General features: G+C 51.9%; 4 protein-coding genes across 5 annotated transcripts; all 4 read right to left on the bottom strand.

Moving 5' to 3' along the window:
- Positions 1 to 1,058: 1,058 nt before the first annotated feature.
- LOC117973886 (F-box/WD repeat-containing protein 5-like) lies at positions 1,059 to 7,844 on the bottom strand. The gene is made up of 10 exons (XM_058986641.1): positions 7,523 to 7,844; positions 6,605 to 6,829; positions 6,067 to 6,224; positions 5,070 to 5,244; positions 4,817 to 4,965; positions 4,216 to 4,533; positions 3,838 to 4,015; positions 2,843 to 2,990; positions 2,424 to 2,636; positions 1,059 to 2,233 (listed from the first exon to the last, which is right to left on the bottom strand). Exons 1-10 carry the CDS (start codon positions 7,572 to 7,574, stop codon positions 1,972 to 1,974), a joined length of 1,878 nt encoding a protein of 625 aa, XP_058842624.1. The 5' UTR covers positions 7,575 to 7,844; the 3' UTR covers positions 1,059 to 1,971.
- A 1,035-nt stretch (positions 7,845 to 8,879) lies between these two features.
- LOC131697494 (transmembrane protein 268-like) lies at positions 8,880 to 12,768 on the bottom strand. The gene is made up of 8 exons (XM_058986638.1): positions 12,653 to 12,768; positions 11,418 to 11,513; positions 11,189 to 11,301; positions 10,710 to 10,817; positions 10,021 to 10,281; positions 9,700 to 9,780; positions 9,326 to 9,523; positions 8,880 to 9,218 (listed from the first exon to the last, which is right to left on the bottom strand). Exons 2-8 carry the CDS (start codon positions 11,464 to 11,466, stop codon positions 9,030 to 9,032), a joined length of 999 nt encoding a protein of 332 aa, XP_058842621.1. The 5' UTR covers positions 11,467 to 11,513; positions 12,653 to 12,768; the 3' UTR covers positions 8,880 to 9,029.
- An 875-nt stretch (positions 12,769 to 13,643) lies between these two features.
- On the bottom strand, positions 13,644 to 16,736 carry LOC131697495 (V-type proton ATPase subunit G 1-like). The gene is made up of 3 exons (XM_058986640.1): positions 16,532 to 16,736; positions 14,997 to 15,097; positions 13,644 to 14,221 (listed from the first exon to the last, which is right to left on the bottom strand). Exons 1-3 carry the CDS (start codon positions 16,611 to 16,613, stop codon positions 14,048 to 14,050), a joined length of 357 nt encoding a protein of 118 aa, XP_058842623.1. The 5' UTR covers positions 16,614 to 16,736; the 3' UTR covers positions 13,644 to 14,047.
- A 1,600-nt stretch (positions 16,737 to 18,336) lies between these two features.
- On the bottom strand, positions 18,337 to 19,989 carry LOC117396698 (haloacid dehalogenase-like hydrolase domain-containing protein 3). 2 transcript variants are annotated; one of them, XM_058986639.1, is made up of 3 exons: positions 19,663 to 19,989; positions 19,287 to 19,456; positions 18,337 to 19,159 (listed from the first exon to the last, which is right to left on the bottom strand). In XM_058986639.1, exons 2-3 carry the CDS (start codon positions 19,301 to 19,303, stop codon positions 18,442 to 18,444), a joined length of 735 nt encoding a protein of 244 aa, XP_058842622.1. In that variant the 5' UTR covers positions 19,304 to 19,456; positions 19,663 to 19,989; the 3' UTR covers positions 18,337 to 18,441. The 2 variants fall into 2 exon arrangements, with proteins under 2 accessions (XP_058842622.1, XP_033850734.3); XM_033994843.3 differs by lacking the exon at positions 19,287 to 19,456 and having other exon boundaries at positions 19,663 to 19,982.
- Between the last annotated feature and the right edge of the window lie 316 nt (positions 19,990 to 20,305).

Below are 20,305 nucleotides of genomic sequence, written 5' to 3'. Positions count from 1 at the left end.
CTGTCTGAATTAAACATACATCTAAAACAAATGACCTTGTACTGAAATATCAATTCAATCAAATAACATTGATTCATTGATTCGTGTGTGTGCGTCTGTCTCTGTGTGTGTGTGTGCGTGCGTGCGCACCAATGAGATAGAGACAGCAGAGTGAGTGGCATCACTGCCCCCTGGTGTACACATGAGGCATCACAGGAATGCTCAAGAGTTAGTAAGTGCAGATCTAGCACAACACTTCCTCCCTCCCTCTCTCTCTCTCTCTCTATATATACACACACACGCACAGTGTGACAAGGCGTGTGGTTTTGACTCACCTTTGTCAGCAGTCGGGCTCGGTCCGCTGTCTTCTAGTAGAAGAAAACAGAATGTCCACGGAGAAACTGTGTTGAAACAGGAAGGTACCCGTGTATTCATTCCTGTACAAACAAAACAAACAAACAACCAAACTTCATCAAGGAATGCTTCAGCTAAACTCTTCCATTCCCTGAACTACCAGCTGGATGGCTACCCCGTTTACCAGTAAGAGAAAGAGCCTGTCCCTGGATTGCAAGCCCCGTCTCTCAGGTTCCCCACACAGAGCTCTCCTCAGCCCTGCCCACTGCTTCCAGGCATGTGTGCACAGAACTGAATGAGAGCCAGCTGAGCCTGATCCAGGCTCAATAAAACAATGACCTCGAATCAAGGAGAGACGAGGGGGTTTTAAAACACACTCTCACTCACTCCCAGTGTGCAGCACACCCTGCGCTGTAAAACAATACCAATGAATCCCTTATCATGGGCTTGGACAGCCAGACTGCCCCACAGCCTCTTGGGAAATGTAGTCTTAATGGGCTCTTCGAACTACATAAACTACGTGTGATTCTCGGACCTACACACCTCCCATTTATCAAGCTCCAACATATATATACACATATATATTATATACACGCACGCACGCACACACGCACGCACGCACGCACGCACGCACGCACACACGCACACACACACACGATGCAGTAGTAAAAGCTAGCAATGCTGTTCAATTATATTCAAATTGAAAAAGGATGTAAAATGGAAGGTTTGGTGATTTTATTTATTACATTTTTTTTACATTTTTGGTTTTTATTTGCTTTTTATAAATACAGGAACAGTTTATTTTGTTCTTATTTTAATAAAGCCGTCCTGCCTGACAAAACAGTTGAGATATATTTTCTTACAGTAAACTCTCAGATCAGTGCTTGCAGCGTGGTGTTTTTTTTTTTTAATGAGAAGGAAAGGGTTAATGACGCAGAGTCCTCGTCTCCCGAATGCTCCTGACAAAGCTAAAGTCTAAAACCTCAAATAAAAACACATCCACAAGGAGCGGATCTAAAGGAAATGAAGCGCCGGGGAGAGGAGGGCTCGCTGGGTACACAGCACGTTCACTTCTTATTAATATTATCAAGAAATCGATCTGTGTTCTTCCTGTAGTTCTGCAGCGAGCGGTGTGGCTCAGAAAGAGGCTGTGTGTCTGTGAGGAAGGCGGAAGAGATCCCACCTGCAAAGGGAACAAAACGATTCAGTGTCTTTCAGAAGTCCAGCGTGGTTAGAATGATCCGAGCGCTGAGGCTGGGAAACTCTCTGCACGCGTGAAACACAAATCAAAGTGGGAAGGCTTCCCTGGCAGCGTCTGGCCGGCTCACAGCCACAGCACTGAACTCACAAGCGCAGTGCGGGCAGAAAACTCTCAGGCGCGGCTTCATGCTGGATACATCGCACTGCAGTTTGATAGGCTCCTTCCCTCACATCATTTCCGGGAGTGACTGGGATGGAAATGAAGACTCCAGTTTCATAGCAGTGTGATCCGTTCCTGGTTTCACAAGGAGTTTAATAATAAGACACACCCGAGCTACGGATACGCTGTGGCTGATGAAGCTTGCAGTAAAACCTGGAATGGGTGGCAGGGCTATGCAATAGGAGTCTGTAAGGAACACGCTGCAGTGAGGAGGGGCTCTAGCTCTGGCTCTGGCTCTGCTTGGTGTTCCTCAGCCAGTTGAAGAGCAGTCTCCGGGGACGCGGGCGGCTGGCCTGGCTGACCCGCAGGGTGCGGGGGGAGCGCCACACCTTGATGGTGGCGTCATCGCTGGCGGTCAGCAGCAGCTCCTGGTCCACGGGGCTGAAGGCCACGGAGTTGACCACATCGTCGTGCTGCAGCTTGGCCAGGCAGATGTTGTAGTGCCGGTCCCAGATGTAGCCGTGCTTGTCCTCCGCGCCACTAGGGGGAGACAAAGACAGGGGCAGTTATACAGTGTGCCAGGAGCTTGCAGATACAGTACTGTATTAGCAGCTTGTATTGTTAAATACTTCACCATTCGCTAGTTCAATTAACTGTACAAGTCCTATATTCTCCTCCGAGTTCATCTCTCTCTTTCTCCCTCTCTCCCTCCCCCCTCTCCCCCCGGTACCTGGCCACGAAGTCCCGGCTCACGTCCAGGAAGATGAAGAAGCACTCATCATTGGGTGTGAAGGCGCGGTGGGACCGCAGGCTCCGCCTCTCCTCGCGCAGTGTCTTCAGATCGAACACGTGCAGATCGATCTCCTCCGCGATCGGGGGCGGGGCCATGGGGTCAGAGATCACGCAGCCCACGGGCCAGGCACGGCTATTCACATACAGATACCTGAGAGAGGAGGAGAGGGACAGAGTGAGAGATCTCCCAGCCCGCGGGCCAGGCACGGCTATTCACATACAGATACCTGAGAGAGGAGGAGAGGGACAGAGTGAGAGATCTCCCAGCCCGCGGGCCAGGCACGGATATTCACAGAGAGATACCTGAGAGAGGAGGAGAGGGACAGAGTGAGAGATCTCCCAGCTTTCTGAACTCACCTGTGGTCAGGTGACAGCCCCATGCCGATGATGTGCCCGTGGATGTCAAACACGTGATCCAGCGAATCGAAGAACTCCTCTGACCTTCGCTCCTTCCCCAGCACCGGCCCCGTGGTCGTCATCTGCTCGGGGAGAATCTGCATGATACCTGAGAGAGGAGGAGAGACAGCCTGTGCATCACAGCTCCCATCACATTCACTGAGAGGAGAGACAGCCTGTGCATCACAGCTCCCATCACATTCACTGAGAGGAGACACAGCCTGTGCATCACAGCTCCCATCACATTCACTGAGAGGAGAGACAGCCTGTGCATCACAGCTCCCATCACATTCACTGAGAGGAGAGACAGCCTGTGCATCACAGCTCCCATCACATTCACTGAGAGGAGACACAGCCTGTGCATCACAGCTCCCATCACATTCACTGAGAGGAGAGACAGCCTGTGCATCACAGCTCCCATCACATTCACTGAGAGGAGACACAGCCTGTGCATCACAGCTCCCATCACATTCACTGAGAGGAGAGACAGCCTGTGCATCACAGCTCCCATCACATTCACTGAGAGGAGAGACAGCCTGTGCATCACAGCTCCCATCACATTCACTGAGAGGAGAGACAGCCTGTGCATCACAGCTCCCATCACATTCACTGAGAGGAGAGACAGCCTGTGCATCACAGCTCCCATCACATTCACTGAGAGGAGAGACAGCCTGTGCATCACAGCTCCCATCACATTCACTGAGAGGAGAGACAGCCTGTGCATCACAGCTCCCATCACATTCACTGAGAGGAGAGACAGCCTGTGCATCACAGCTCCCATCACATTCACTGAGAGGAGACACAGCCTGTGCATCACAGCTCCCATCACATTCACTGAGAGGAGAGACAGCCTGTGTATCGCAGCTCCTGTCATTTGGACACAAAGCCCGGAGTGGCGCTGCTGTTGCATGCCAGGTCAATGTTAACCCTTCACGTCACGCTCCCGGCTCTCTCACCTATCTGGTGCGGGGAGTAGGTGAGGCTGCCCGTGGTGAAGATGAGGTACTTCTTGTCCGCCGGCCCCACGGGGTCACTCAGCAGGGAGGGGTCAGCGTGCCGCGTGCGGGTCTTGCCCAGGAATGCGGACACTTTGGCCTCCAGCTGCTTGTCGCTGATGTCCGGCCTGCGACAGCCCTGGTGGGGGAGAGGGAGGGGTTAATCCAGCTAGACCTTTACTGACCACTCTGCAACACGAAGGCAGATTCACTGAGCTTAAAAAAAAAAACTGGCAATGACTCAGAACCCAAGCTGTGAAACATTCAAGTTCTGCAAAATTTGGAGCAAACTTTGCACTGAGCGCATCACCACCCCCTGGTGGCTGCTCGGGGAGTTACCTGGAGGATGTTGTTTTGCAGCTGCTGCTCCAGGCCGGGGGTGGGGTCGGGGTGGCCCCCCCCCGCTGCCGCTCCCCCCCTCTCCTCCTCCTCCTCCTCCTCCTCCTCGCTGTCACTGCCCAGGTCGAACACCCGGGGGCCTCGGCGCGCCCCGCGCTGCCCCCCGCTCGCGGCCGCCTGCTCCTCGTAGTCCAGCAGCAGCTCGGGGGAGTCGTGGCGCCGGCAGTCCGCCACCATCACCGTGCGGATCGTGCTGGCGTTCCGGTTCTGGATCTTAAAGAGACGTTTCACCACGTTCATGTTCTCCGACTCCACATCCTGGGAGAGAGGGAGAGAGCGAGAGGGGGGGAGGGATTGATGTGCAGGTCCGATAGCGAGAGATTCCTGGAAGGGTACTAACTTGGTCTCTGTAAACGGGTGGAGGGCGCACAGAATACCAATTGCTATGTTAGTAAGTTTCCATTTACTGACTCCAATATTGAAAAGCTTACAAACACACGGCTTAGCCCCTAGTAATAAACAGAAATGGGATTACATGCAAGTCTCTGCTCGGCTCCAGCGGTTAACGCAGGCTGGTTTTCCTCCCCTCTCTCCCCCTCACCTGGAAGGCCTTGTTCAGCCACAGCACAGAGCAGGAGGTGACGTTACCCATCCAGTGCAGGTTACCTGAGATCAGGTGCGACTCGTTCAGCCAGCAGCCAAACACGTCGTAGGGCTTGTTCCGGACGCGCGACAGGAGCGTGAAGTCATCTGGGGACGAGAGCGACGCTGGGAGTGTTATTATCATGATGTTTTTTAAATTATGAATAAAGAAATCTAGGAACGAATGAAAGACTGTCTGAGTGAATGAATACCGAGGCTGATGACTGCGATCTCCCCCGAGGAGGAGTGGTGCCGTCCGATGTAGACGCCCGACACCAGCAGCAGGGTGTCGTCTGCGTTGAACTGGGAGAACTGGGTGTAGCCCCAGTTAAACTCGCGCATGTTGGAGCTGTGCAGCAGGGAGATGTCCAGGTCATTGTTCCAGATCTGAGAAAAATCACACGACTGAATAACTGAGCTGTGATTAACTGAGCTGTGAATAACTGAGCTGTGAACAACTGAGCTGTGAATAACTGAGCTGTGAACAACAGAGCTGTGAATAACTGAGCTGTGAACAACTGAGCTGTGAACAACTGAGCTGTGAACAACTGAGCTGTGAATAACAGAGCTGTGAATAACAGAGCTGTGAATAACTGAGCTGTGAATAACAGAGCTGTGAATAACAGAGCTGTGAATAACTGAGCTGTGAACAACTGAGCTGTGAACAACAGAGCTGTGAATAACTGAGCTGTGAACAACTGAGCTGTGAACAACTGAGCTGTGAACAACAGAGCTGTGAATAACTGAGCTGTGAACAACAGAGCTGTGAACAACAGAGCTGTGAATAACTGAGCTGTGAACAACTGAGCTGTGAACAACTGAGCTCTGAACAACTGAGCTGTGAACAACTGAGCTGTGAATAACAGAGCTGTGAATAACAGAGCTGTGAATAACTGAGCTGTGAATAACTGAGCTGGTGTGCACACTGGGGGCCCAGTCAATCAGACTGCTGCAGATTTCATGTGTGTCTGAATGAGCGCCCCAGCTTTCTCATCCCTGGAGAAGCAGCACCAGTCCCCTCCCAAGCCCCACAGCATACCTCACAGATGGAGAGTCCCACTGCAGAGGGAACATGAAATCATGAACTGCTGTAGGGTCTGGGTGGAGTTAAACAGATTGAGAGCAGGGCTGAAACAAAGAGCAGGAGTGGAAGGGCTGACTTTGCAGCGGGAGCAGAGAGAGAGAGAGAGAGAGAGAGAGAGCGCCTGCCTTGACGGTGCAGTCCTTGGAGCAGGAGGCGAAGAGGCATCCGGAGTGCGAGAAGCTGAGGTGCAGGACCTGGTCGTGATGCTCCTTCAGAGCGCACACCTCCACACAGGGGATGCAGTCGAAGAGCCGCTGGAACTCCCCCAGCCAGGACACTGCGGCTGCAGGGGGAGAGGGGAGGCAGGGTCAGGCAGGGAGGGGCACACACTGCACTGGGAATCCCCAGCCCCCGGTGCAAAGTGAACCCTTTGGTGCATACTGGACAGGCAACGAAGGCATTTGCTTTGATTTTTAAAGTGTTGATAGCAAACGCTTTCATTGGATTTTATTGAAGAGAGTTGCTAGTGGAAACCTCAGACACCTTTCATGCTAATCATCTCATTTTACCCATTTCTCATCTGATCTATTTCTTCCTTCTCTTTGCCATTTAATATTCCAGATACGTGAGCCACGCTCCGATGAGGCGACACTGCAGCACAGAGCTAGGCATGGCTTTGGGACCCGCGCTGGACAGCAGAGAGAGGATCAGGGAGGCTCTTACCCGGGTGCCGCGGCACCGCGCGGGGGATGCCGTAATACCGGTAGAAGAGCTCCCGCCACAGGAACTCGTCCCGGGACACGGCCAGCCACTGGCAGCAGACCAGCCCGGCGGACAGCACGTCCTGGAACTCCAGGCTCTCGAAGATCTGCAAGACGAGGCTGTCAGGGAGAGCCAGGCAGAGGAGGGGACCTTCTGCCATCGTCTCATTGTGACCCAGCAAGCAGCCTGCAAAACACACAGGAAGACGGAGACGCAGAGAGACAAAGACGCACACAGAGACACATGGACGCACAGACACAGAGAGACAGAGACACACACACACAAGCACTTTAAAATCAAGATGGAGATGATGATATGAAATCAGGTCTCTATTTACAAAGTCTGTTTTCATGAATAAAATACAAGTCCAGAAGTCCAGAACAGTTTCAGGAATATCAAACTAGACTTTACTCATGAAAACAGACTCTGAAAACAAACACTAAAATGATCTGAACAGAGCCCTCCACAGCCTGTGCCTTCTCGTAATTGTGTTAAGACACTCTGTTCAAGTAACTGCAAACACCATACAAACTGCAGGGGGCGCTACTAAAAACCAGTGCAGAAATACAGGGTCTTCATCTCGGCTTGCGTGTTGAGCCGTTCACCCCATCGAATTAATCAATGACAACTTTCTGTTTTAATGAAATGAAGACTAGATGCATTTCTCCAGCTAGCTGCAATATTTCATGCATGAAACTTAACTAAGAGTTAGCTAGTCGTGAATCGCATTTTATTCCATATTCGAAACAGACTAAACGAGCCCGGACAGGCCGGTTTAACAGGCTTGACTATTAATCCTCGGACAGAAACGCTGACAGCTGCCAGCTCGCTGTATGATGGCTGATGTTATAATATCATATATATATTTTTAATTCCCACCTTCAGTTCGTCTCTCTGTCTTTCCTGTCTGTTCTGTTGTTGTTGTTACCATCACAAGACCTACCGGTCGACCTGACCGCGCTGCGTGACATGCAGACGGAGCTAATCGATTGCGTGCACACTCCTAACGAGAGGGATGAAAACACGGGGCGCTGCGGATTACAGTCCTGCGTCTAATCTTTTTATTTTGATTGCTCTGTCCACTTCCAGTTTAAACTCAGCCCGGTCGCTAATCTCAAAGATCTTTGTTTTGTTTTTTTTCTGATGTTGTTGTATTAAGTGAAGCTGAGCGGGTTCCGGCCAATGGGATTCCTCCTCCTTCTGGTAGACGGGAGCGTGGAACCTTCCTCGGCCAATCAGAACTGACGCTCCTGAGGGTAGCCCCGCCCCTTGCTGCAGAAGCTTGTCACTCTTGCAGACTCTGTCCTGGGAAGCTGCAGTTTTGGATGGCACCGCTAGATGGCGTTGTTCTGCCGTGCTGTGGCTGATGACGGCCGGTTTATAACCTCCTGCCTCAGGGAGCCGAATCTGCTCGAGAGAATCACTGCAACACAGAGCAGCCCAGTCTAGAGCTCCCCCAGCAGAGACACTTTCACTCCACACTGAATCACTGCAACACAGAGCAGCCCAGTCTAGAGCTCCCCCAGCAGAGACACTTTCACTGCACACTGAATCACTGCATCACAGAGCAGCCCAGTCTAGAGCTCCCCCAGCAGAGACACTTTCACTCCACACTGAATCACTGCATCACAGAGCAGCCCAGTCTAGAGCTCCCCCAGCAGATACACGTTCACTGCACACTGAATCACTGCAACACAGAGCAGCCCAGTCTAGAGCTCCCCCAGCAGAGACACGTTCACTGCACACTGAATCACTGCATCACAGAGCAGCCCAGTCTAGAGCTCCCCCAGCAGAGACACGTTCACTGCACACTGAATCACTGCATCACAGAGCAGCCCAGTCTAGAGCTCCCCCAGCAGAGACACGTTCACTGCACACTGAATCACTGCAACACAGAGCAGCCCAGTCTAGAGCTCCCCCAGCAGAGACATGTTCACTCCACACTGAACAGCTGTTCAATTTATAGCAATTGCATTGACTGAATACCCAGCATGACTTGTTTTGTATTATATACGCCTCCAAACCCTTTCAAAGTACATTCCCCTGTAGCCTAGAACATGCTCTGTATTAAACGTCATCGTGTGGATACTGGGTGAATATGAATGGAGGCTGGTGGCGGGTGTGAACCACATACTCTGAAATACCCGTCAATGCAAGCTGTTTGTGCTCTCCCACAGCAACCTTCAATCATTTATATACGTGACGCTGTTTATAACTTACTGAACCCAGGACGCAGTTTTCTTCAAAGTATTTATCTATATTTTTCATTTTTGCAAAGACCGAGAAATGGAACAAAACACAATATAAAATACACATTTACAAGAAATAAAAACGACATCTGCCAGTGGAATTAATTCAATCCATTTGCTCTGGTAGAATATTGTTTTCAATGTGTGGGTCCCCGAGCAGGGTTCCAGCAGCAGGGGCTGTCCGAGCCCAGCACAGTCGCCTCGATGAACTGGCACACGCAGGGAGGGCCCCCGTGCAGAGAGGAGCTCACTCTGGGCAGCAATCCGCAGGCAAGCAGCCGGACGTAGGTCCCGGAGTGAATCAACAGGAGCCGGTCAACCATCTCCTGAGAGAGGAGGAGAGAGAGAGAGAGAGAGAGAGAGGAGTCACAACCCTGCCAGGTCCTGAGAGAGAGAGAGAGAGAGAGAGAGAGAGAGAGAGAGAGATTTGTACCTGGGGCGTCCCGTCTGGGACGAGTCTCACCACCTGGCTGAAGGTCAGGCGCTTCCTCTCGGCCCCGCTCCCTGTGCTGAGACTGGACAGCAGGGGGACGTCCTCCCCGACCAGGGGCCCCGCCCTCCCCTCTTCCGATTGGCTGAGAGGGTTGTCGATGACGATGTAGAGCTGGTCCAGCCGCTCTCGTAATTGTGACTGGGAGCCAAGCAGACAGAAGGAGAGTTTCAGTGTTTCAGTGTGTATACAGTTACTCATGTGAATGTGATTAGATCAAATAAAAAACACCTGGAAGCATAAAGACCAGGCTCCACCCAAGCGATGCGCGGGTTCAAGCATTACAAAGACTTTAAAAAAGAGTCTCCCGGGCTCACCTGCTTGCTGCTCTTCCAGCGCTCCAGTCGGCTGGTCAGGGTCTGTCTGCACATCGCCAGGTCGAAATACACAAACCAGAGCTGAGAGGCTGTCAAGGACACCACAGCGATACTGGGGGAGGGGAGGGGAGGGGAGGGGGGCATGCAAGCTGCAAGGGCCACTCCAGCAACAGCACACAAGCACCCATAAGGACAGCGAGACACAAACTCCCTCAAAGAAATGCCTCCCTGGTAATAAACTCAATGAGAAGCACGTGCACTGGAAGCCCTTCTCCGTGTCTTCAGCAGTGAAGCCTCCCGCGCTGCTGTGTGTAAAGATACCTGCACGCGAGGCCGGCCCCGCACCAGCAGCTCTGTGATCCCCAGCAGCAGGTTGTGTCTCAGCAGCCTCTCGTTCACTCCGGCCAGACGCACGTCCGTGTTGGTGTTCATGCGAGCGCCGTGCCTGTCCAGCAGCAGCACCAGCGCTGCAGTGAGCAGCGCCGCGGACACACTGACCAGCACGCTGAGTGACCAGTGCGTCGCCGTGGAGACCAGGTGCAGGGAGGTGTACAGGTTCACCCACAGCGTCACGTAGCACAGCTGCAAACACAGAGGGGGGAGAGAGGATGACTGGAACAGCCTGGACAGACACAGACAGACTCACTCACTGCACTGGGACAGTCAGGAGCTGGTACAGTAAAGCAAGCTGCTGCTGCATCTCTTCATCATGTTGCAGATCATTCAGCAGTAACTTCAAAAGCTCAGTCATAGATGCTCAGCTAAAGCTTACAGGAAACCGAGTCAAGAACACAGACGTCTATTCAGCTGCTAACACAGATGAAGGCACGAGTCGAAACGGCTGCCCACCAGAGTTACTTTGTTAAACGTTTGAAAAATCAGGGCTTATTATTATTATTATTATTATTATTATTTGAATCTGCTTGACTGCAGGCGCTGCCTCTTTCATTTGAACCAATCAAGCAATACTGAACAAATGATGAATGAATGACTCTCTGAAGGGGACTCACCACTGCTATAGCCATGGAGAAGGCTCTCGAGCTGCAGAACAGATACCTGCGCACCTCGGGGTCCATGACAGCCTGGTGCAGCTCCTCAGTGTACTCTGTGCAGGACACCTGAGGGGAGACAAGATACTGAACCCAGCAGCACCCTGCACAGCAACAGAGACCCCACAGTACTGTACCTTCTACCTCTATCCAGTCTAACACCGTGTCAGAGCCTCTCTACCTGTATCCAGTCTAACACAGTGTCAGAGCCTCTCTACCTGTATCCAGTCTAACACAGTGTCAGAGCCTCTCTACCTGTATCCAGTCTAACACCGTGTCAGAGCCTCTCTACCTGTATCCAGTCTAACACCGTGTCAGAGCCTCTCTACCTGTATCCAGTCTAACACAGTGTCAGAGCCTCTCTACCTGTATCCAGTCTAACACCGTGTCAGAGCCTCTCTACCTGTATCCAGTCTAACACAGTGTCAGAGCCTCCCTACCTGTATCCCCAGGGTCCTCAGTCGCTCCGTGCAGCCCTGCATATCGAACTCGCCCGCTGAGGAGAGAGTGTTGTCAGCTGTCAGCACCTGCAGCACCTGCCCATTGCTCAGCGCTGGAACAGACAGACACACAGACACCAGCAGTCAGGGAGAGGAGAAGCAAGGGGGGCTCGTGTTAATGATCTGGAGCAGCAGGCTCACCCCTCACCCCTCACCCCTCACCCCTCACCTGACTTGCAGCAGGACGGAGAGGGGGGGTCCAGGGGGCTCCCCTCCATCAACACAGAGAACTTCCTGTCGCTTGACTTTTAGGGGGAGTAGCTACCTGGGAATCAAAAAAAAAAGAAAAAAAAGAAAATTAAATAATAATAATAATAATAATAATAATAATAATAATAATAATAATAATAATAATAATAATAATATTTTTGTATTTTTTTTTAATACATTCTAAATAGGTAATGCTCCTCGGTCTTGGTCTTATTTGTTGGATTATTTTGAAATCCAAGCACAAGCCTCGGATTCTCCGTTCTGGTTTGAATAGCGCTCACACTGCAGCAGCGGTCCGCTATCTGCGACCCCAGAGCCCAGCAGCAGTGCAGTGCAGTGCAGTGCAGTGCAGTGCGCGTCACTGGAATGCAGCGCCAGCATCAAGTTAGTAACAGAAAGTCTTCCGGCAGTCCTGTGGATCCGCTTCGGTCACCGCGTGCGCAGCTGGACCACGATCAGCTTCAGATCAATGCATCTGCTTTATAAGACAGAGATGTTTGGCAGGAGGGCAACTTCTCAAAAACCCCATAGAGTTCACACAAACTTAAAAAAAAAAAAACTCAAAAAAGTATTAAAAAATAATTAGTCACTCTGGCAATTGTATTGAGTTTTATTTTGTTTTGGGACATATACTGGGTCAACACAACCTCAATTAACGACGCGACATGAATTTCACCAACAGCGAACTCCTCAGACCAGGTAAAGCTACGACAGCACCCCGTTATTCTGCCCTCGTTTATTATTATTATTATTATTATTATTATTATTATTATTATTATTACAATGAGGCGAGTATCTTTGTCTTCGTTTTAGAATATATTCACACCGAATCTTCATTGTAAAGATTTACTAAATGCGATTGTTTTATGTTGGGGAGATAAACGTCCAAACGGTATAACTTTGCAAAGTTGCGTGTTGAATGAGACCTCATTAACAGCACAAATCCCACATAACATGACAGAGTTAGTCACGGTACCTTTCCACCAGCCTTCAACAATACTCACAATGACCCTATAGGGTCGCTTTAGCTTATTACAAATCTTAACTCAACCGCGATATTTATTTAAAAAAAAATAAAATCAGCCCCTACCCGAATTCTGAAAAATAAAAACAACTCGTCAGCATTATATATAATTATTATTCCTAATTATAATTATATATCTTAATTAAGATAAGATGAAAGCACGTACTTACTTAGGAGTCCGTGCACGAGCTGCGTCTTGTATTGTGTTTTGCGGCACACCCAGCGACCTCCTCTCTCTCACATCATGCTAATTCAGAGACTGCGGGAGTGCCGGAGCGCACGGGGTCTGCAGAGTGTCCCAGGGAGAGAGGTGAACCCCCAACCCCCAACCCGATACCCCACCCCCCCGCGAGCATGGATGCAGCTGGCATCTGTGAGACTCAGCACTGTACTGTTCTACTGCAGGTACTCAAACAGCAGCGCGAGACCACGGCTGCACGCTGCAGCTTTTCACAGCTGCACCCAATCTACCCATCTCCCTTTCTCTAATACTGAAGGGTAATAAACTAGAAGTGCTTGTCTTTCTGCAGCCCTGATGTTAAACTACGGCCAGCAGTCTTCAGGGTCTGTCTTACCTGCAGAATTTCCACTGATATTAAGAAACCCAGAAAAGGCTGCAAAGCACTGGCATTAGAGACTGCAACACAGTCAGTGCTTCTCTCAATCTTTATCAAGGGTCCTCTGTGATACTCAGACAGGAGATGAAGAGCCGTTTGCATCCCCCCTCTGTGCAATGGAACTGGCATGAACACACACATGCACACACCCCCCCCATCCCTACACACACGCACGCACACGCACACACACACACCCATCCCTACACACACGCACACACTCCCCCCCCCCATCCCTACACACACACACACTCAACACAACGCTGTGCCTCTCCTGCTCCCAGGGTCTCCAAGCACTTCACAAGCGAATCATTGAGTCAATGCCTTTCAATTCCATCCCACCTACAATACACAGCCCTGTGTGAAATACAACACCCCTCCAGGAAGCCTGAAGCACTCCCAAGACAGGATTTCATTATTCTGCACACGAGACACAGCGTTCAAATGTGCAGAGCCCAACACGCAATGCTCCCTCCCCACCTCACCCTCACCCAACAGCAAAATAAAGCCAGCTTTAAAATAGACTGAAGAAGTCGATACAGCGCTCTTGTTTTGTTTTAACAGTATTTATTTTTGCAATGTGATACAGAATCTGGAGAACACAGATATGGAATGTTGACACACAAAGTTCTACTGTCAGAATGTTTGTTTTCTCTTCATCCCTCTATTCGGGGGGGGGGGGGTCTAAATATCCATTTCTATCGGGGAGGGAAACAGAACAATAAGAGCTCTCTCACACTGCTGGGGGTTTTCTAATGATACCTACATGTGGGAACACCCTGACACGCACGCGCACGCGCACACGCACACACCACAGCACAGACACTTAACTACTGAAATAAGAAGAGTCACACACAACACAAGCCCCTGGACCAGCTCCTGTGCATTCCTGGCGCCGCCGCGCTGGGATCCGCGTCTCAGTGCAGTCTGGTCTCTCGGGCCTCGCCGGGTTTATCCGCTGACCCGGTAGTTGGCGTGGATCTCGGGTTTGATTTCACACACCAGGTTCAGCAGGGTCCCCAGCACGGCCTCTCGGTTCTGCTGGTAGTTCGCCTGGATTCTCTTGATCTTGTCCACGGTCTCCTTGTCAACCTCCACAGCAGAGTTCCCATGAGAGCCCAGAGCCTGCACACGACACACCAGGACAGAGGGAGAGAGGGAGACATATAGAAAGCTGCACATCCTCACAGAACACACCCCCCGTGTGTAAACTGCACTGTGAAATCAATGCCAGCTCATGCGGGAGGGTTCTGGCTGGTTTCTGGGAACCCAGGCCCACCTCCACCTTCATTCAGGTGAGATCCCCTCTCCCGTGTCTCAAGTGATGGGAGAAGGAACACAGAGCCTGCCAGGATAGGACTATCCACACCCCGGTCCACCACTCTCATTGGTGAGCTACATGAACACATGACACGCTGCGCTTCAGCACTGGTCTTTAGCCTCAGAGCCCCTCACACATGACACGCAGCGCCTCAGAGCCCCTCACACATGACACGCTGCGCCTCAGAGCCCCTCACACATGACACGCTGCGCCTCAGAGCCCCTCACACATGACATGCTGCGCCTCAGAGCCCCTCACACATGACACGCTGCGCCTCAGAGCCCCTCACACATGACACGCTGCGCCTCAGAGCCCCTCACACATGACACGCTGCGCCTCAGAGCCCCTCACACATGACACGCTGCGCCTCAGAGCCCCTCACACATGACACGCTGTGCCTCAGAGCCCCTCACACATGACACGCTGCGCCTCAGAGCCCCTCACACATGACACGCTGCGCCTCAGAGCCCCTCACACATGACACGCTGCGCCTCAGAGCCCCTCACACATGACACGCTGCGCCTCAGAGCCCCTCACAGTTCAGTTCAAATGGCACGATAGGAAAGGAATGAAACGTACGGCTTGCTCTTTGGTTTTGAACTCCTTCTCCCTCTGCAGACGGTACTGCTCGATCTCAGCCTGTGCTTCCTCCTTTGCCTGCTTCAGGCGCCGGTTCTTTCCTGCGGTGAAGAAGTAAGAAAGGGTTACAGGAAACTGAAGGCTTGTCCTTTTTAAGCAATCCCATTTCATTGCGTCACATGGCTGCAGCGAGCCAGGCAAGTCTCGTGACACTGTGACAAAGTGGCAGCCCTCACCAGAGTCAGCAGGAGGGAGGAGGGAGGGGAAGAAAACATCACATCAGCCCTTTAATCACACGGACGTGTTGTGTGGATTTCTACTGAATGATCGTTCCATCTTAATACAGTGTTTTCTGAAACAGGTCAATAGGAAGACAGTCTGTGAAGTAACGGCAGCACTCTGTGAAACCGGCCCCCGGCTCCCAGTAAAACCTGGACTGGCTCAAACTGCGATGCAACCAGGAGAGTCTTACCATTCCTGAGACACGGTGCAGGCACGGGGGAATGAAGCATCACTTACACAGAGACACGGTGCAGGCACGGGGGAATGAAGCATCACTTACACAGAGACACGGTGCAGGCACGGGTGAATGAAGCATCACTTACACAGAGACACGGTGCAGGCACGGGGGAATGAAGCATCACTTACACAGAGACACGGTGCAGGCACGGGGGAATGAAGCATCACTTACACAGAGACACGGTGCAGGCACGGGGGAATGAAGCATCACTTACACAGAGACACGGTGCAGGCACGGGTGAATGAAGCATCACTTACACAGAGACACGGTGCAGGCACGGGTGAATGAAGCATCACTTACACAGAGACACGGTGCAGGCACGGGTGAATGAAGCATCACTTACACAGAGACACGGTGCAGGCACGGGTGAATGAAGCATCACTTACACAGAGACACGGTGCAGGCACGGGTGAATGAAGCATCACTTACACAGAGACACGGTGCAGGCACGGGTGAGTGAAGCATCACTTACACAGAGACACGGTGCAGGCACGGGTGAATGAAGCATCACTTACACAGAGACACGGTGCAGGCACGGGTGAATGAAGCATCACTTACACAGAGACACGGTGCAGGCACGGGTGAATGAAGCATCACTTACACAGAGACACGGTGCAGGCACGGGTGAATGAAGCACGGATCATAATATTATTGTCGGTACCGTATTTCAGAAACGCGAGACTGTATCACTATACAGTAATCAATGTCGACCTTCTAGTTAACTTAATACAGCGTTGCGTCTGTCAGCATTTCCCTTCATTCACAAATTACAACAGAGGCGCCCTGTGCCTGCTCCGCCATTATAATAGCATGACATCACAATCCGTATGCAGAGGTCGTGGATTCCCACTGAAGCCCGTGCTTACACGCTGATCCCTTCACCCCACTCCACGCACATTACCCACGGACACGCCGAGGACAGGCCTGAGTGACAGGTCGCCGCGTCTCCGAGCCACGGAACCGCCTCATTTCTCCAGCTGGTTCGAATTGAACGGGCACGGCCGGCTGCACTTACGTTTCCTGGCCTCGGCTACTTTGTCCGCCGCTCGCTTCTCGGCTTGAAGCAGCTGCTGGATTCCCTGAGACTGGCTTGCCATGTCTGGAGGTGACTGTGGTGTAAATGCTGGAGCCGGCTGTCAGGACGGATCGTAGGATGCGAGCGATGCCTTTCTCTCTTCTCAATGGAGTCCCCCGAATTGTCAGGCCTTCTCTGCAGTCAGCTGATGGCGGGTCATGTGACTCGGGCGGGGGCGGGGCTTCGCTTGCAGCGCAGGCTGTCTGGTTTGAACCGCAGCCCCGCGTTTCACTTTGTTGCAGTGCAGCTGGATGTAACGGGAGTTACAACTGCGCACGTTAGGATGCGTGAATATAAACACGCCTGTAGCGTACAGAAGAAGCGCTGTGGTTTAGCAATACAGGCAGCAGATTGCAGGACGTTCGTGTGATGTGAACTAGCCCAGTGTACACGGCTTCCCTGTGCAGTGTGACTGACCAGGGTGATGGACTGGACTGGACTGGACTGGACTGACTGCTCAGCCCAGTGCTAGAGACTGCCTCGACCCCCGAATTCCATTCATTCATTCAGTAATTCTCGCTTTCTTAATTAAAACCAGCACTGTGCCCGCTATGCTTGTGCTTGTGGAACTGTTCTGCGCTGGTCCCATGCTATGCTTGTGGAACTGTTCTGCGCTGGTCCCATGCTATGCTTGTGCTTGTGGAACTGTTCTGTGCTGGTCCCGTGCTATGCTTGTGCTTGTGGAACTGTTCTGTGCTGGTCCCGTGCTATGCTTGTGGAACTGTTCTGCGCTGGTCCCATGCTATGCTTGTGCTTGTGGAACTGTTCTGCGCTGGTCCCATGCTATGCTTGTGCTTGTGGAACTGTTCTGTGCTGGTCCCGTGCTATGCTTGTGCTTGTGGAACTGTTCTGCGCTGGTCCCATGCTATGCTTGTGCTTGTGGAACTGTTCTGCGCTGGTCCCATGCTATGCTTGTGCTTGTGGAACTGTTCTGCGCTGGTCCCATGCTATGCTTGTGGAACTGTTCTGCGCTGGTCCCATGCTATGCTTGTGGAACTGTTCTGCGCTGGTCCCGTGCTATGCTTGTGCTTGTGGAACTGTTCTGCGCTGGTCCCATGCTATGCTTGTGCTTGTGGAACTGTTCTGTGCTGGTCCCGTGCTATGCTTGTGCTTGTGGAACTGTTCTGTGCTGGTCCCGTGCTATGCTTGTGGAACTGTTCTGCGCTGGTCCCATGCTATGCTTGTGCTTGTGGAACTGTTCTGCGCTGGTCCCATGCTATGCTTGTGCTTGTGGAACTGTTCTGTGCTGGTCCCGTGCTATGCTTGTGGAACTGTTCTGCGCTGGTCCCATGCTATGCTTGTGCTTGTGGAACTGTTCTGCGCTGGTCCCATGCTATGCTTGTGGAACTGTTCTGTGCTGGTCCCATGCTATGCTTGTGCTTGTGGAACTGTTCTGTGCTGGTCCCATGCTATGCTTGTGGAACTGTTCTGTGCTGGTCCCATGCTATGCTTGTGGAACTGTTCTGTGCTGGTCCCATGCTATGCTTGTGGAACTGTTCTGTGCTGGTCCCGTGCTATGCCTGTTTGGTTTCTTGTTTGCTGGGATCATGGGAGAATGATGATCAGGTGACTCACAGCTGAGGATGAGGATGTTCCACAGCTGACACCCCTTTTCCAGGTCGGTTTTTATTTAGAATAGGAAACAGCCTGCGAATACCAAAGGAGCTCTGCTCTCTTCCTCCAGAGTTCGTTTTCAAGTGAACTCAGTTCGGCTCGTTTAAAAACTAAACAGAAGTGAAAAGGCATTGTGTCAGAAACTTTTATTTATTTTCAAACTCTCACAAACAGTAAACTGCTACACGGATGTATTTTCTGCCTCCAGGCTGAGCCTCGACCCCTCTCCCCGGTCTCTATGAGAGGAGGGCGGGCAGCTCCTCCAGCGAGGAGAGCCTATGCTCGGGAGGCACCCCCCACTCCGCCCCTCTCCTCTGCAGCAGGTAGCTCTGCATGCCCTGCTGGCGGGCGGCCCTGTAGTCGTTCCAGTAATCATCCCCGACGTGGGCGGCCAGGCCCGGCTCGGCCAGCCCGCTCAGCCTGAGCGCCTCCCGGAAGATCCTGCCGTCCGGCTTGGCTGCGCCGGCGCTCTCAGACGTCACCACGAAGTCGAAGTGCCTCCTCAAGCCGCAGCTCTCCAGCACCTGCTCCAGCCGCTGGTCGAAGTTGGACACGACCCCCATGCGGAGCCCCAGCAGCCCGCACTGCTCCAGCGCCCGCTCCGCGTCCGGGAACACCTCCCAGTTGTTTGAGCCGCTGAAGCCCCGGTACAGCCTCTCCGCCAGGGGCTGCAGCGCCGGCACGCCCCGCACCCCGCACAGGGAGAAGGTCTCCCGCACCACGTCCTGCCACCACTCCTGGGAGGACAGCCCCTGGCTCAGCCCGTAGTTGGGGAAGCGCCGGTGCTGGCTCTGGTAGGCCAGTCTGAAGGCTCTCTCCACGGACTCGGGTTCCAGCTGCAGCCCCAGGCTCCGCGCCTCGCTGCAGTACTGCTCCCCGACGGAGCGCCGCACCCGGATCAGCGTGTCCGTCACATCCCAGGTGAGCCAGCGGAGCCGCATCGCTCCCCAGACGCTGGAGGGGGAGAGGGAGGGAGGGAGATGCGGCTGAGTCGGGCTCCCGTGCAGAAAGGACCTCAGGGAGGGTGTGGTTTCAACCGAGGGACTGCTGTGATGTGCTTTTAAAAAAAACTTAATCTTACCAACTCCGAGCCAGCATTGACTTTATTTTTTGTGGTCCAGCTATGGGGCTTTAAACGACAAAATCTGAGAGATGTGATCCAATCACAGCAGTCCTTCAGTTGAAGCCACACCCTCGTCCCGTGCGCCTTTCCCCGGAAGGAACTTGACTCAAACAAAACAATACCGTCGTCTAAAAAAAAAAAAAAATTACAAACCTAATTTTGAGGAAAGAACCTCAGACACCAGCAACAAACAATGATAACCGAAATAAGGCAACCACACACGCCGAGTCTGATTTGAGTTCATTTTGAATCAAATAAATCGACAGTAGTATTTTAACCCTGACCTCGTTTTTGTCGAGGTGCTTACCCGGCATGTTTTAACAGATGCACTCACCTTCTGATATTATCAACACACTGTCGCTAAATTATTCAATACAATTCTAAACAAAACTGTTTGCACTTGTTCATCAGTTTCTTGCTGAGGGATTATTTAACAACCACTTCACTTCACAGACGGGTCGGATACAAACGTATGAAGCGACCGCTCTTCAGTCCGAGGCAGGTCCTTCCGGAAACACGAACAAACACAGAAAGGTTCCACCTGGAGTGTGGCGCTCCGCCGCCCCCTGCTGGACGTCACAAACATCTCCACAATCCCGTGACTGAGTCCGTTTGATCAAGCATGAAGTTTTACACTGTGACACAAACTCCGCGCTTTTAAAACCCAGCATAGCATAACAAGGCACTGAGCTACAACCGAGCACACAGCTGCAAGACATCTGCTGCTCCGCATGGGGCTCCTGGTATATGTACTGATATAGCTATCTCTCTCCACACACACACACACACACACACACAGCTGATGACGTCACCATCTGTGGGATCAGTCTGTGCTGTGGAACAAACGCTGCTTGGAAATACTGCACTGTGTTGACTTCTCTTTCTATGCAGTGGAAGAACGTTTGTCTGAATTATATATATAGATAGATTTATCATTTAAACTTTGTGTACATCAAAAAAATAAATAGATAAACTTA

This window comes from Acipenser ruthenus, chromosome 15, assembly GCF_902713425.1.
Source record: "Acipenser ruthenus chromosome 15, fAciRut3.2 maternal haplotype, whole genome shotgun sequence".
In the NCBI taxonomy this organism is placed as follows: Eukaryota; Metazoa; Chordata; class Actinopteri; order Acipenseriformes; family Acipenseridae; genus Acipenser; species Acipenser ruthenus.
This window is presented reverse-complemented; position numbering and strand designations above follow the sequence as displayed.

What these genes read in the sequence shown, in the direction of transcription:
- LOC131697494 (XM_058986638.1), bottom strand. Translation starts at nt 11,466, where the DNA reads ATGGAGGGGAGCCCCCTGGACCCCCCCTCTCCGTCCTGCTGCAAGTCA. An exon ending in TCTCCATGGCTATAGCAGTG is followed by an intron (nt 10,282 to 10,709) that starts GTGAGTCCCCTT and finishes CTGTGTTTGCAG; the next exon opens with CTGTGCTACGTGACGCTGTG. An exon ending in TCCCAGACGGGACGCCCCAG is followed by an intron (nt 9,219 to 9,325) that starts GTACAAATCTCT and finishes CTCCTCTCTCAG; the next exon opens with GAGATGGTTGACCGGCTCCT.
- LOC131697495 (XM_058986640.1), bottom strand. Translation starts at nt 16,613, where the DNA reads ATGGCAAGCCAGTCTCAGGGAATCCAGCAGCTGCTTCAAGCCGAGAAG. An exon ending in AGTAGCCGAGGCCAGGAAAC is followed by an intron (nt 15,098 to 16,531) that starts GTAAGTGCAGCC and finishes TCTTCACCGCAG; the next exon opens with GAAAGAACCGGCGCCTGAAG. An exon ending in TCAAAACCAAAGAGCAAGCC is followed by an intron (nt 14,222 to 14,996) that starts GTACGTTTCATT and finishes TGTCGTGTGCAG; the next exon opens with GCTCTGGGCTCTCATGGGAA.
- LOC117973886 (XM_058986641.1), bottom strand. Translation starts at nt 7,574, where the DNA reads ATGGTAACAACAACAACAGAACAGACAGGAAAGACAGAGAGACGAACT. An exon ending in GACAGAGAGACGAACTGAAG is followed by an intron (nt 6,830 to 7,522) that starts GTGGGAATTAAA and finishes TGTGTTTTGCAG; the next exon opens with GCTGCTTGCTGGGTCACAAT. An exon ending in CCAAGGACTGCACCGTCAAG is followed by an intron (nt 5,245 to 6,066) that starts GCAGGCGCTCTC and finishes GATTTTTCTCAG; the next exon opens with ATCTGGAACAATGACCTGGA.